Source organism: Mus pahari, chromosome 4 (genome assembly GCF_900095145.1).
Source record: "Mus pahari chromosome 4, PAHARI_EIJ_v1.1, whole genome shotgun sequence".
NCBI classification, from domain to species: domain Eukaryota; kingdom Metazoa; phylum Chordata; class Mammalia; order Rodentia; family Muridae; genus Mus; species Mus pahari.
This window is the reverse complement of record NC_034593.1, coordinates 117843892-117858972: the sequence shown is the minus strand read 5'-3', so window position 1 is coordinate 117858972 and position 15081 is coordinate 117843892. Positions and strand designations below refer to the sequence as shown.

Genomic DNA, 15081 nt, shown 5'->3' with positions numbered 1-15081 from the left:
ACTGAAGAGTCCCCGAAGGTAGCTCTCAGTGACACTCAAGGCACACCTCCAGTCCTTTCCAACTGTCCCACTACTAGGGACCAGGTGCTCAAACATGAGCCCAAGGGCCCATTCTCATTTACACCATCAGTTTGGGAAGGGCATTGGCACCCAGGACTAGTGCAGCATTACTAAGGGTTGTTAAGATGACAGAGGTGAAAGGATTGTAGAAGTCTATACAGACCACCTGGAGATCGTACGTTGGTATCCCAGACTGACCTCATTCTGTGTGGCCAAGGCTGACCTCAGCTGTTAGCATTGTATAGAGAATAGTTTCCCTTTTTACTTTACATACACTAGTCGTTAAAACATTGCTGTGACTCACTCCCCTGTGTTACATCTGGGGTTTGGTTGAAAGATTTCAGTTCTAATCAAATTCAAATCAACCCCACTACCCGAACTTTGAAATACTGAGATTTACACGATAGGCTCATAGTCCTGGCATAAGTTCTTTTTAAGATATTCACGTTTCAAAACATTCAAGTACTGGTCAGCTAGGCCACTCAGTTCCCTAGACTGAGAACTTTGCCACTAGGAAAGCCTCTAGTGAACCCGTGGTGAGCAGATACGCCCTCTAGTGGTTCTATTACACTACACTGAAATTGTGACTTGAGCCTTGCTTAGAAGCTCTACTGTCTAAACTTGAGAATTATAATGGTAAAAAGTAGCCTAGGTTCCTCTTTACCCTAACTGTATGTTCATACTAGGTTTTTATGTGTACATATGGACTATCAGGATTATCCTGTACTTGCTAAGTTGAGCGGTTGACTAATGTGAGCTCATGCATATCAAAATACAGGAGAATTAACCAAGAGTGTGGTGTATCCATGCTGTAGAACACGTAACACTTGGCTATTACAGCTAAACTGGGTTTTATGGGATGGTATTTAGGGGGAACAAGCTTCATCATGTGTGTGTTACAGACAGACATACTGGTTACACATAATAGATAACCTCATTTTTGTTTAGGAAGAAAGAAGTGGCAAGAACCTCAAACTCTTAGCTCAGGCAATATTGGTGTCATCCTCGAGGGATTTAGAAGTATGGGAGTTAATAGTGTATTCTTACTGTTAAGGAAAATACACATATGCTTGTGCGTGCACACACACACACGCACACACACAGACCTGAGATGAAGAAAACCAGTGTGTAATGTGTAACAGTTCGATCTCTAGTACAAAGGTGCAGTCCCTCACCTGAATAGCTATAGAAGTTAACGGAACAGAGCTCATTTCAGGCTGAAATGAATTCAGTCAGCTCCTGAACTGCTTTTTGGAGTTGGGTTTGCCTGTGGTTTTTTGCTAGACTAGGATGTGTTCGCTTGGTAATCTGCTTATAAATACAAGCCTGGGCCTAAAGTGCTTAAGATGTGAGGTGGTTGGAATTTCTCGTTGTTTTACTAAGGAGATTTTTTTCTCTCATTCTAGGAATTAAAATCTTTTCCTCTTCAGCCCAATTATGTATTAATGGATGGTCTTTGTGAAAAGGCCTTTCTTTGAGGTCTAGAAGCGGAAATGATTTGTCCTGAAAGAACCTTCTTGACCGATCACCATTGCTGAAGGCTGCTCCAAAGGTGGTCTTGACTTTCCAAAATGCTGAGTGACGCTTCGGATTTTAACAGCTCAGGCTCTGGGAGCGAAGGTTCTGTCTTTTCAAAGACCGAGCACAGCGCCATTGCAGCTTACCTGATTGTGGCAGGTACAGGTGTTTATTCAGCGACCTGCTTCTCGGGTGGGAGAAGAGCTGAGGTGGTGGGCACAAGGGTGCAGTACTCGGGCTAGCTCATAAATGGGGTGGGGGTGGGGTTGTAACAATCAGAGAAAATGGACTTGAAGAATATGCTGCTTCCTGACAGGCAAGGGTTTTGAGCAAAGAGGGACAAGAAAAGCTTTGTATCAAATGAAACTTTAAAATAAAACGTGTCCGTATATTTGGTTTTTACATTAAATTCGTGAGCAGAGTGTGCATCGTGGTCAAAGCATGCTTTCTATCATTTATGACTCTCATGCATAATTTGCACAGTTTTCTTGGTAGGAAATAGCTCACAAAGCTGCAGATAACGGTGTGTAAGTTCAGCTCCTCCAGCAGACAGCCATGGGAGACAGCAGCTGCAGGAGCCGACCGTTTTTTTCGTATCTTTGAAAGTGGGCACAAGGGATTTCAGCTTTTTACTCTTGCACGTTCTTCTTTGCAAAATGAAGATCAGAATCAGGGATCCACCGTGCTCCTTATGAAGAGGATAGTAAATGATGTCAAGGCCCCTAAGGGACATGGGTGGATGGTGAGCAGCTATGCTCTTGTTGGTACAGCCATCAGATTGAGATGAAGGCTGGTTTGTAGGAAAGGGGGTGAGAAATGACAGAAACTGTACCAGTGGCCGGCGTGACTTTTTTTTTTTTTGGTTTTTCGAAACAGGGTTTCTCTGTATAGCTCTGGCTGTCCTGGAACTCACTTGGTAGACCAGGCTGGCCTCGAACTCAGAAATCCGCCTGCCTCTGCCTCCCGAGTGCTGGGATTAAAGGCCTGCGCCACCAGGCCCGGCTCGGCGTGACTTTTATAACCAGCAATTACTTGATTTCAAACTTCATAGAAGTGGTGGGTTTTAGTAACTGTTATATTGAGTTCATTGCTTTTTGGATTGGCATTTATGAGAAATTCAAGCATGTTTCTAAAAACAGAGTGAGAAATATATCTCCATGTGTCTTCATAACTACTTAGTTGTTACCTCATAGTTGACTTGGGCTATAGATAACAATTTCCTTTTAATTTTAGTGGTACTGTAACTAGTTCATTTGAGTATTTCTGGGTGGTAAGAGGCAAAGAGAATTACACTACACAGAGGCACTGTATACAAGTTTTGGTTCCATTAAATATGTGACAGGGGAAATCTAACATTGATCTGGCATTTTGAAGCCTGGAACAAGAGAAATGCTAAGGAATCCCAGAGTCACCTAGGCTCCATAGCGAGACTGTCACAAACAAACAAACACCAAAACAACAACAAACAAACAAACAAACAAACTGGTCATGAGATGAGTTTGGGAAGGAAATTTCCTAAGGAAATCTTGTAGCTGCGTTTTTGTTTTGTTTCCCTAATTCGTGCAGATGAAGAGCTGAGCGGCTGCCGGGCTCCGAACAGAGGCCTTTTGTTAGCTCTGTCATGTGACTGCACAGGTCAGTTTTATTAGGAAACATCGGAGCGTGCGCAGTCTCTGTGTTTTGTTTTCGTCGAGGAACTGAAGGAAGCGGATCTAAGTTCCTCGTGCATTTGTTCTGTGTGTGTCGAGTATCTCGTGTTCTTCTAATCCCTCAGTTTCCTCCTTTAACAAAAACCCACTTGAGCTCCCAAATAAGAATGAACACTTTGAGGAAAAGGCGCACTTAAGTATCATTTCACTTACCATTTTTACCACATGCCTATGTTTATTATCTTTACCATGGGCCTGTATTGTTGTTGTTGTTGTTGTTGTCTTACTGTAGAGGTTATTTATTTTGTATATGTATTTAATTAATTAAATTTTTTTTTGAGCAGGAGCTTGCTCTATTGTGTATACTAGGCTAGGACGACGTGTGTAGCCAAGGTTGGCCTGTACTCTGACTCTTCCCAATTCTGCCTTCCAAGTGTTGGGATTGCAGGTGGATTGCCACCCTGTCTGGCTTCGCTGTAATTTAATCCGTTTTTACTTAAGTCTCTCTCTCTCTCTCTCTCTCTCTCTCTCTCTCTCTCTCTCGTGTGTGGTGTGTGTGTGTGTGTGTGTGTGTGTGTGTGTGTGTGTGAGTGATTGCCACATGCTGTCTACAGAGGCCAGAAGAGGATGTCAGGTCTCTTTTGGGACCTGCAGTTACAGGTGGTGATGAGCTGCCCCACACAGGTGCTAGGGACAGAATTCAGGTCGTCTAGAAGAGCAGCAAAGCAGCAAGTGCTCCTAACCACTGAGCCATCTCTGTACCCCATAAGATTTCATTTTTATTTAATCTTTCATTTGGATTTGAGCTCACTTTTACCAGCTTCCATTGCTGCAGGCCCTATGTTAATTCAGTGTGCATGAGTACGCTCTCTGTACCACTTACAGCCGAGAATGGAGAGTATGATAAATGTGTGCACTTGGAATAGTTCGCCCTTGGTGAATTGTAAAAGTGTGAGAGGTTGGCTGAAAAAGATGACTGAGTATCCAGCAAGGATGGACCACAGAAGCTGGAAGGCTACGGGGAGTCACCGAAGGCTTAGAGAGGGACAGTATGATCTGACTTGCATTTCAGAAATGTGTTGTGATGGTAGCTAAGAGGCCATTCAAGTAGGCCACTGCAGTGAGCTGAAGTCCATGAAAAGGGAGCATTGTCTTGGGGTGAGGTGAGGTGGAGAATGCCACCTGTCAGTGATGCAGTTCACCGAGAGAAGGACACACCTGGAGAAGATCAAGTTTGAGGTGGGAGGTAATGTCTCAAGTTCAGCTGGACACGGGGCCTTGAGTCTTACAGTGCCAATCTCAGATGCAATGAAACCACTCAGAATGCTGAATTAGGACAGAGAGTTGGAAAATACGCATTTATTATGGTAGTGTTGAAGAAAGGTTTTCAGGTAGACCAAGAAGAGATGGGAGGGGAGCTGCAGGAACAGGGTGGCATGGAGGGGGGAGGGTAAGACTACTTAGAGTTTAGACTGATGGATCTTCTGTCTGCCCATTGGAAAGTACCTATAACCAGGGAACTAATTCAGTGCTTAAGACAGCTAGAAAGAACGGGAAAAAGGAGTAAATTATTTGTATAGTACCTGCCTTCTATTGTAGACTCCTCCAAAATTATTTTATTCTGGCTATGTACTTGGTAGGCCACAATTTATGTGCCATATTTAACCCTTTTTGAATCTTCAGATTGCATGATGCTTTTTTTTTTCTTTTTTTCTTTTCACCCTCTTGATATTTCTTGTACATTTACTAAGAAGATCCAAAGGCTTATCAAATTTGTTCTCATCGTGCTTGAAGGGATAGTAGGAAACACGTTGACTGGAGTTTTAGTGGCATTCCATTTTTAAAAATTTTCTGTGTGGCATGTGCTCAAGAAAGAGTTCATTGAGAGCCCAAGATGTATAAGGCTAGGACAGCATAAGAGCTGAATGACTTAGCATCACTTAAGAAGAAGATAATATCAATAATTATTTGGGGAACTCGGGCAGGATAATAGAGAATCCTACGGGTAGGAGGCCACTTCAGGGCCAACTTGGGCTTGGCCTGAACTTGGAAGGATGGCTGGCATTTGAATATACAGAAAACAGCATAAGGTGTTTCCGGTGGGGAAAAATAGGAAGTCAAGGTTTGCAACTTGATGTATTTGATAAACTGCTAGGCCAGTGGACTTCCTTCCCAGGTGTGGAGAAAGGACAGCGACGGTGTAGGGCAGAGAGCCCAGATAGTGGGAGTGGGGTCAGGACATTGGGCTTCTAATTCTTCCTAGTGTTGGGGTGCTGAAGCTACCAGTAGAGCTACTGCTTACTCTTGGATTAAGCATCATGCCAGCCGTGTGAAGGACAGAGACGGGGATCTGGAAGATTGGTGTAAATGGATGCTGACACTGAGATAGAACAGAGGTTCTTACTGACCTGATCCTTCTGTGTGTGCCGGTGTTTGGGATTATTCCCACAGGTTTGGACACTAGCTGACAACTGAGCATCAAATAGTTCTTTTCATGAGAAACATAATTCTCTTGTTTGTTGCATAACTTTCCTTCTAGAGAGAAGTCCAGTAATAGTTCTAGTTTCTCCATTAAAACTGATTTTCACAACAGCCCCCACCACTGGGACCTGAGGATGGTCTATATCTGACCCATGGAAAACATATGCATCCTTTCAGCCTGTGGGAAATGTTGATCCTGCTAATATTTGTACCCAGTGTACTCAATAGTAATTCTTACTGTCCGTGGCCACACTCGCTTGCTGGTTAGCAACTTTAGTGGTCAAGCTAGAAAGCTGTCTGGGTCTGGCCAACTGTGAGGTACTGAACATGCTGAGTTCCTCATTCCAGCTGAGAATGGCATCACCTGTGGTGCCCCAGTGACCCAGAAATCTGGCTTGTCCTGTTTAGATGGTCAAATATCGAAATAGGCATTTTCTGAGAGAGATAGAGACAGAGACACAAAGAGACAGAGACAGAGAGACAGACAGAAACAGACAGCGAGCATTTGCATGCATGTGTGTGTTGAATGAAGAATTTCATCTTTGACATGTTGAATTTCAAGAAATACTGGAATAGTCACCTGACCTTACGTACTACATGCTTAATGTGCTTAGTGATAGTGAACCAAATAAAAGATGTGGAAGGTGCCAGAAAGGCAGTCAGGGTGGAGTACTGGTTGGTGTTCTGTGTCAACCTGACACAGAATCATCAGAGAGGAAGGAGACTCAGTTGAGGAAATGCCTCCATGAGATCCAGCTGTAAGGCATTCTCTCAATTAGTGATCAGTGGGGGAGGGCCCAGCCCATGGTGGGTGGTGCCCTCCATGGGCTGGTGGTCCTGGGTTCTATAAAACAGGCTTTAGAGAAAGCCGTGGGAAGCAAGCCAGTATACAGCACCCCTCGGTGGCCCCTGCATCAGCTCCTGCCTCCAACATCCTGCCCTGTTTGAGACCCTGTCCTGACTTCCTTCAGTAATGAACAGGACTGGAGAATGGTTAGCCAAGTAAACCCTTTCCTCCCCAGCTTGCACTTTGGTCTTGGTGGTTCATCCCAGCAGGAGAAACCCTAACAAAGACAGATGGAATGCTGGTTGAGGGTGAAGAGGGGAAACCAGACAGAAAGAAGGGGCCGGGCTTTGGGAAACGGAGAGGACTGTAGTCTGCTCAGGAGAGGGTGCCTGGCCATGCATGCATCCTAAATACCAACATGGAAGCTACAGGAAATTTATAGAGACAGACAGATGGTCAATGGTGATGGCATTGAAGCCAGCCTTCAGCTCTGGCTTCTGCAATCAGCAGGTTCTTTGTGTTTTCATTTCATTTCTATTTTCCAGAAGATGTTACAGTTCTAAGAAGAATGAGACCTCTTCAAACAAGGGGCTAAGCTGGGCTTGCTCTCTTTTGAAGCAACTTCAGTATTTAATTTTTATTCTCTTCTAAACGTTCCACTTAAACAAAATGCATGCTCCTTCCGTGTGCATCCTTAGGTATCACAAGCATTCTCAGCAACATAGTAGTCCTGGGTATCTTCATCAAGTACAAGGAGCTGCGGACACCTACCAATGCGGTGATTATCAACCTGGCTTTCACCGACATAGGGGTCAGTAGCATCGGCTATCCCATGTCTGCGGCTTCAGATCTGCATGGAAGTTGGAAATTTGGACATGCAGGCTGTCAGGTATCGGAGATCTCTGGAATGAAAACAAGATGAAGTAAAAACAAACAGATGCAAATTTTAAATCCCCCAAACTGGGTCTGGGGAGGTGGGCCAGCGGGGAAAGGGCTCGCTGTGGGAACAAGGTGACCTGCACCAGGATGCGAGCACCCATGGAAGAACCAAGCATGGTGGGTGGCACCCACCTTTCATCTCAGCTCCAGAGAAGAAAAGACAGGCAGGTGACTGAGTCCTAGAGAGACCCTATCTCAAAAGATAAAACTAAATAAAATAAGATAGAGCAGGGAGCAATAGAGAACTTGTGTCAACATCTGACCTCAATGCTCACACACAGATGTATGCACCTACACATGTGTACATGCACATATACATCACACATACAAAGCAGCAAAAATAAACCCAGTAGTTAAAACAAGCTACTGTAGGATACTGGTAGATCGTTGCTTTGGTGAAAAATATCTTCGGCAATTGCTTGAGAATACATTTATTATTTTTATAATGTTTTATTTGAAGACTTAAGAATACATTTATTTTTTGTAATACTTTACTTTTTAATTTTATAGGTAGAGTGTTTTGCCTGCATATATGTCTTGCCTGTCTGTATGTCTTATACCCCATGTATGCAATGTTGGTGGAGCTAAGAGTAGGGCAGTGGATCCCCTAAAGCTGACTTTACAGATGGTTGTGAGTGAGCATGTGGTAACGGGAATTGAACTCAGAACCTCTAGAAGAGCAGCCAGTGCTCTGAACTACTGAGCCATCTCTCCATCCTCAGGGATTCATTCTTTAAGGAGTGGTGTAAGATTACTAATCATATAAAATTTCCCAATCCAAAGAACATACAAGGAGCATACTGGCGTTCAACTACAGAAAAAGTAATCTGCATATAATTCAAATAAAATGTACACATAAAAATTTTAAATGTATATTCTCTTTTCATTTCAGACAAAATATTTAGTCATAATCATATTCTTTAAGAAATACACTTGTTACCACAGTGAATTTTTTTACTGTAGAAGGTCCTTTGTGAGAAATGTTAATAGCTGTATTTACTGTTTTTTCTTTTGACAAGGAAATGTGTTGGCATTAATTCGCACTGGGACAGTAGGCAAACAACTGTGGTCATGTTTTAGTAGCTTTAATAGTCTGTTATTCCAAGCCAAAACAATAGAGGATAAAGTGAGAGAAATGGAGAATACTGGATACTCTTACACATACCAGTCAACTTTCTCAAATCTTTCTGATTTTCAGTTTGTACTTCACAGGCTTCCTTCCTCCCTCCCTCCCTCCCTCCCTCCCTTCCTCCCTTTAAGATAGTGGGACTTCAGAGGTATTGTAGAAGGCCATTGCACACCATTCCCATTTTGATTCTTTTCTTTGTGGGCTTTTCTTATTACATATTTGTGTGTACATGAACTAGATACTGTCTGATGCTTTGCATTATCTATCTATCTATCTATCTATCTATCTATCTATCTATCTATCTATCTATCTATCTATCTGAAAGGATGTCTCTCACACATACATATATGTATATCTAAAAATGAAAGGAAGTTACAAGCACGTGTGTGTGTCTGTGTGTAAATTTTTTTTTCATTTTTAGATATTATGATTTCAGGGTTATCCATGTTGATGGAGGTGACTGTGCCACTATTATACAGCTTTGCAATATTCTATTTGTGAACATAACACACACTCTGTAACACACCAAATGAAATTAGTGTTGCCTATTGGAGTGTTAAATGATCTTGGTTTGTTCTTGTGCAGGGTACCGTAACTGCAGAGAGTTTGTGTGTGAGTGGCCACGTCACGTTCAGAAGACAGCATAGTAGAGCAGTTTTCCACATGCTCTAGCTCTTACATCTGTCCCCTCTATTGTGACGTTCCCTGAGCCAGTTCTAGGGGAGAGATTGATAGAGATGTCCCAGTTAAGGCTGAGCACCCAGTTATTCTCAACAACTTATTCTTAGCTTTGGCCAGCATTGGGTGCTGGCTGGAAGCAGAGAGAAGCTTCTCTCACCAAGGGCACAGGGTAGCACTGGTCTGGATGTATAATTGGTGTTTAGAAGGCAGGCTAACAACATGCCCATTTAGGAAGGCCACAGTGGAGGTTCCTCCCTTTTGACAAGGTTTATGGTATCATACATGACTTGCCTCCTGTATAGTCCTCAAATGCAGTCCAGAAGTGATTGCTTATGCCCATAACCTTTGTGTCACTGTTCCACCATATAAGCATTTAATATGTTTGAAATGTTTTCTAGGGCCGGGCAGTGGTGGCACATGCCTGTAATCCCAGCACTTGGGAGGCAGAGGCAGGCAGGCAGATTTCTGAGTTTGAGGCCAGCCTGGTCTACAGAGTGAGTTCCAGGACAGCCAAGACTATACAGAGAAACCCTGTCTCGAAAAACCAAAAAAGAAAAAAAAAAGAGAGAGAGAGAAGAAATGTATTCTAACAATGAGGCAAAACTACAAATGATTAGGACTGGCAAGATGACTCAGTCGGTAAAAATGCTTGCTATGCAAGCCAGGTAACCTGAGTTCATTCTCTGTAACCCACACTGCTAGGAGAGACCTGACTCCCAGAAACTGTCCTCACATGTTCACATATGTGCATGGTATGCACATGTACACATGTGTACACACATACCATCTATACACAATAGAAAATGTAAATGTCTCATGGGAGGGTGTGGGAATGGCGGGCTGTTTCTGATTTTGAGTTTCAGATTTATGCAGGACTGAATATCTTCTTTGGGATGGTGAGCATTGGCTTACTCACAGTTGTAGCTATGGATCGATACCTGACCATCAGCTGCCCTGATGTAGGTAATGGTGTTTCTTGTCTCTCCCCGTGGTGTCATTCATTATGTAACAGTCATTCAACATGCGTTTGTCTTAAAGTACAGACATAAGGGTTTGTAATCAGGCTCAGTCTTATTTCTCCAGACATCCTTGTTCAAAAGTTCCGACGGCTTCCTATCATACTTAAATCCAGACTTCATCAGACAATCCTTCAAGGCCCCTCAGGATCGGCCCTGGTTGCCTTTGCAGCTTTGTCCAGGGTCACTGTCACGTCGGGCCAGGTGGTTTCACTCTTGGGAATGGTGGCTATGTCGCCTTCCTTGCCCAGCAAAGCTTTCGCTCCTGCTTGTCCTCTACATTTCACCACTCGGATGTTAGGTTGCCGTTTTTGTCAGAGTGTCACACCTCATCAAGAGGCTTTGTGAGCGCTAAGGGACTGTGTTGTCCCTTAGACCAGTGGGTCTAACCAGTGGGTCCTGTCACTGTGAACAACGCTAACGCTTCCTGTGCTTCCCACCAGGAAGAAGAATGACCACCAACACTTACCTCAGCATGATCCTGGGCGCCTGGATCAATGGCCTGTTTTGGGCTTTGATGCCCATCATAGGATGGGCTAGTTATGCCCCGGATCCTACTGGGGCGACATGTACCATAAACTGGCGGAAAAATGATACGTAAGAAATGAGTTTACATTTTAAACTCAAGTGCTCCTGAGACAGACATCTCTGAGCCTCCTGCTCATCCAAGTGTTCCTTATCTAGACTGTGGCAAAGGCTTCTTGGTCCTTGGTAGTGATGGTCTGATCTAAGTGGGAGACAGACTAAAGAATGACTTATGCTTGCTTGCAAGCCAAGGTCATCTGGTTCCCTTTGTCTCCTTTCTTTGACTTTCGTTCCTTCCTCTCCTCTCTTAAGGCAGCAGTGGGGACAGTCTTCCACTCTTTATTCATCCCAGATTTGTGATCACACGTGGGAAGAGGGCTAGTGAAGCCAGAGAGTAGGCAGTTTTAACCAAACCCTAGGCCTCCCCTGTACGGCCTTTTCCAGATGGTCTGGCATTGAGGCACATCCTAAGGTCCCTGCGAGGATTTGCTGTGAGTTGACAATGCTCCTCTAGGTCTGCCGTGGACATGAGGATCCCTTAAGTTCACTAAAGGAAATGAAAGATGACTAAAAAACAAAACAAGAATCCTCTATTTTTTCTGTAAAGAGTTAAACTTCAGGCTCCCCCTCAGCTCTGCCTGTCATCATACTGTGAAGGCAGCCACCAACCATATGACAATGAGTATACATGGCTGTGTTTAATTAAACATTGTTTACAAAGACAGTTGTCTGGCAGGAACCAGCCTGTAGGCCCCAGTTTGCTGGTCTACGTGAACTGTGAAATGTAAGCCGAACGTTCTTCCTGAACCCTTTAGCAGTAGCGCCTGTTACGATTTCTAGCTGTTGTTTTCTCTTCCTTCCCCCTCGTTTAGGGCACTGAGTCATCATGGATGTCTTTTCTTATCCCCAGCTCGTTCGTGTCTTACACCATGATGGTTATCATGGTGAACTTCATTGTGCCCTTGACGGTGATGTTTTACTGTTACTACCACGTCAGTCGGTCCCTGAGACTCTACGCCGCCAGTGACTGCACTGCGCAGCTCAACAGAGACTGGGCAGACCAGGCAGACGTAACAAAGGTAAGAGGTCAGAATCCTTGAAATGGATTTGGTAATAGAGCTTTCAGTCTACAGAGCTGAAGGGTTCCGTGGCCTCCCTTGCTCTTTCTGCTGCTATTTGTTCCTGTGTTGCTGAATGCTATGCCTCCGTGTTCCTTGGGTGTCTGTGTGCTTTGCTCTCGGGGACTTCCTGCCACACAGACTGTAAGGGTCCCTGCCAAGCCTCGGCCTGACCAGTCCCATGCCTTTCCCTCTGCCTTTCTCTCTTCTCATCCTGCAGTTTGTTAGCAGTATTGGTTAGATTACAAGGCTGGCTGGCTGCCTTTGGTTCAAACATCCCCAACACATGGTTCATTTTGTCTTCTCCCTGTAGCCTTGATTTCCTCTGGTCTGGCTACTCTGTAAACAGAGACCTTCCCTCCATCATGTAAACCAGGCGCACAGGGCTCCTCTTCACATTATCTATCTGTATGTAAAGCACCCAGCCCGAAGGCTAGTGTGAGAATCCACCAAGCTTAATATAGGACAGTGTTCCCAAGTTGAGTTTAGGTTTGGTTGGTTGAGGTTAGCAAATAATGATGGGGGCAGGGCAGTTGTCAGTAAAACTAGAAGTGAGTTGGAGAGGGTTTACATGCATCTGTGCTTGAAGCCAGCATGGTGTTCTCTTTGCAGCACATGAAAGGGTATTCTTTACACGTGTGTGACACTATGAGACACAATGTCACATATTGATCAGCACAGCCATTTGCAAGGCTCTTGCTCTCATAGATGTCTCCGGAACTGAAACAAAGAATAGTGAAGACTTCTTTTGTGTTAGCAATGAAATTCTAGCCTAGATTCTCCTGCTCCTGTATACATGTCTTAACCATGCAAACATTTCAGATGCTAGTCTTGGTGATGGCCTCTTTTTGCAGATGTCTGTGATAATGATACTGATGTTTCTGCTGGCATGGTCCCCTTATTCCATTGTGTGCTTATGGGCTTGTTTTGGAAACCCAAAAAAGATTCCTCCTTCAATGGCTATTATAGCTCCACTGTTTGCAAAATCCTCTACGTTCTACAACCCCTGCATTTACGTGGCTGCAAATAAGAAGTGAGTAGTGTTTCCCACATTTCTGATTAGAATGGCGATGCCAAAAGAATGTTAATAGCAGTGGCTAGTGTTCTAAGACTTGCAGAAGTGAGTAACAGAAACCTGTGACAACTGTCTTACTTAGGGTCTGTAATGTGGTGATAAAACACCAGGATCAAAAGCGACTTGCAGAGGAAAGAGTTTACTTCTGCTCCCAGTTCTATAGTTCATAGCCAAGGGAGTCAGGGCAGGGATGCAGGGCAGAAATCTGGAGTTAGGGGCTGATGTGCAGACCATGGCGGAATGCTGCTTACAGGCTTGCTCAGGCACCTGCTAATGAATGGCACTGTCCACAGTGAGCTGGGCTCTCCTACATCAGTAGTCAATCAAGAGAAGGCATTAGAGGCTTGTCCACAGGTCAGTCTGATGGGGACATTTTCTCAGCTGAGGTTTTATCTTCCCAAATGAATCTATCCTGTGTCAAGTCGACATCAAACCAGCCAGCACAGCAAGCCAGTTCAAGGTTATTTGGCTTAATGCAACTGGCGAAACTACCAAGACCTTATATATTGAGACCTCTACTCTTGTGACAGACTGTACCTACACAGCGGCAGAAATGCCCTTGGGCAACCCAGACCCAAATTCTATCAGCTCAGCATCCAAAGACAAGCTTCATCTCAAATGATCACATGGCAGGAAAGTTCCTGGTTGGTCATTGATCAACTGTGTTTGAATGGTTATCCCACTGTGTTGAGTGGTTATATGGAAAAGTGTTTTCTAGAGAAAAGAGTAGAGAAGGTAGCCGTGGGTTCTCAGAGGGTAGTGTAGCTGGATACTTCCCAGGAGTGCAGTAGAGAAGTTCTTGTCCCTTCACAAACCTCCTGGGTGAAGGTTAGATGACTTCATTTTCTATTACCATTGGATGAAGAACTTTGGCACGTCACAGAATGTCACCACTGTGCCTGTTTAAATGTGTAAATGTGGGTAGTACACGGGTTTGAGAGAACAGCTTTAGCTGTAGATATTTGAAGGAACACACAGACCTTAAGATGGGGTAGAACACACAAGGAGACCAAAGGCCATATCACAAGGTCAGAATCTGCTGGAAATCCTCTGAGAAAACATTCTCAGGTCCCCTCAAATTGAACTGGCCTTTGCACAGAAGACCTGTGAAAATGAATCCTTAATTCAAACAAGGAACTTAGTGCACTCAGTAGCTGATATGTCATTAAACACACCCAGCTAAGGAGTTTATCAGATGTCCGTATCTATCATCAGTGGTGCAAAACTGGTCTTTATCTGTCTGTCCTATATAATCTTAAGGGTCTCTGTTGGAGATGTTGAAGTTGGGTGCAGTGATGTATTTAGAGATACCCATGGACAGTAGTGGTCTTCAGACTTGACTGAAAATTCCCTCAAAGGTTCATGTTATTCTAGAGTAACACATTTTCTCATTTGCTTATGGCAGGTTTCGGAAGGCCATGTTGGCCATGATTAAATGCCAACCTCACCTAGCAGTGCCTGAGCCAAGTACTCTACCAATGGATATGCCTCAAAGCCCATTGGCTCCTGCGAGGATATGAAATGCAAGAAAAGAATATACCACCAAACAATTGATTTGCTTATTTTTTGGCAATACACTAACTTTGATTTAAATATGGATCCATTTAAACCAAGTGCAGACATAGACTATCGCCTTACTGGACGGCAGGTTCCTCCCACCCAGCCAGCCCAACTCTGCTTGAGCAGTAGTTGCCATAGAGCCTTCACTACGTCCTCAAGGATAATTGAGTAGCTATACTTGCTTTGATGAATCCAGGCACACAAAACTACAGTCTCTTTTCTTTCTTCTTAAAAGGCACACATTATAGTAGATTAATGACCTGTAACTTGATTAAGTTTTCCATTATGCAAGAAACAGCTATCAGAATGCCAGACATAGAAAATTATAATCCTCAATAATTAATTGCTGAAATGAGTTATTTCATGTTTTCAGCTATGAAAAGATTTTTTTTTTTTTTGAGACAGGGTTTCTCTATATAGCCCTGGCTGTCCTGGAACTCACTTTGTAGACCAGACTGGCCTCGAACTCAGAAATCCGCCTGCCTCTGGCTCCTGAGTCATCTCAAAAATTTTAATTTAGAATCAATTATTAATTCATGTTAT

General features: G+C 43.8%; 1 protein-coding gene across 1 annotated transcript; it reads left to right on the top strand.

Annotated features, from left to right (window-relative positions):
* Positions 1–1608: 1608 nt before the first annotated feature.
* On the top strand, positions 1609–14874 carry Rrh (retinal pigment epithelium-derived rhodopsin homolog). Its single transcript, XM_021197029.1, has 7 exons — positions 1609–1737; positions 7194–7384; positions 10108–10207; positions 10704–10857; positions 11696–11864; positions 12758–12936; positions 14384–14874. The coding sequence occupies exons 1-7, from the start codon at positions 1632–1634 to the stop codon at positions 14496–14498; spliced, it is 1014 nt and encodes a 337-aa protein (XP_021052688.1). The 5' UTR covers positions 1609–1631; the 3' UTR covers positions 14499–14874.
* Positions 14875–15081: the final 207 nt, after the last annotated feature.

What these genes read in the sequence shown, in the direction of transcription:
- Rrh (XM_021197029.1), top strand. Translation starts at nt 1,632, where the DNA reads ATGCTGAGTGACGCTTCGGATTTTAACAGCTCAGGCTCTGGGAGCGAA. An exon ending in TTGGACATGCAGGCTGTCAG is followed by an intron (nt 7,385 to 10,107) that starts GTATCGGAGATC and finishes TTTGAGTTTCAG; the next exon opens with ATTTATGCAGGACTGAATAT. An exon ending in AACTGGCGGAAAAATGATAC is followed by an intron (nt 10,858 to 11,695) that starts GTAAGAAATGAG and finishes TCTTATCCCCAG; the next exon opens with CTCGTTCGTGTCTTACACCA.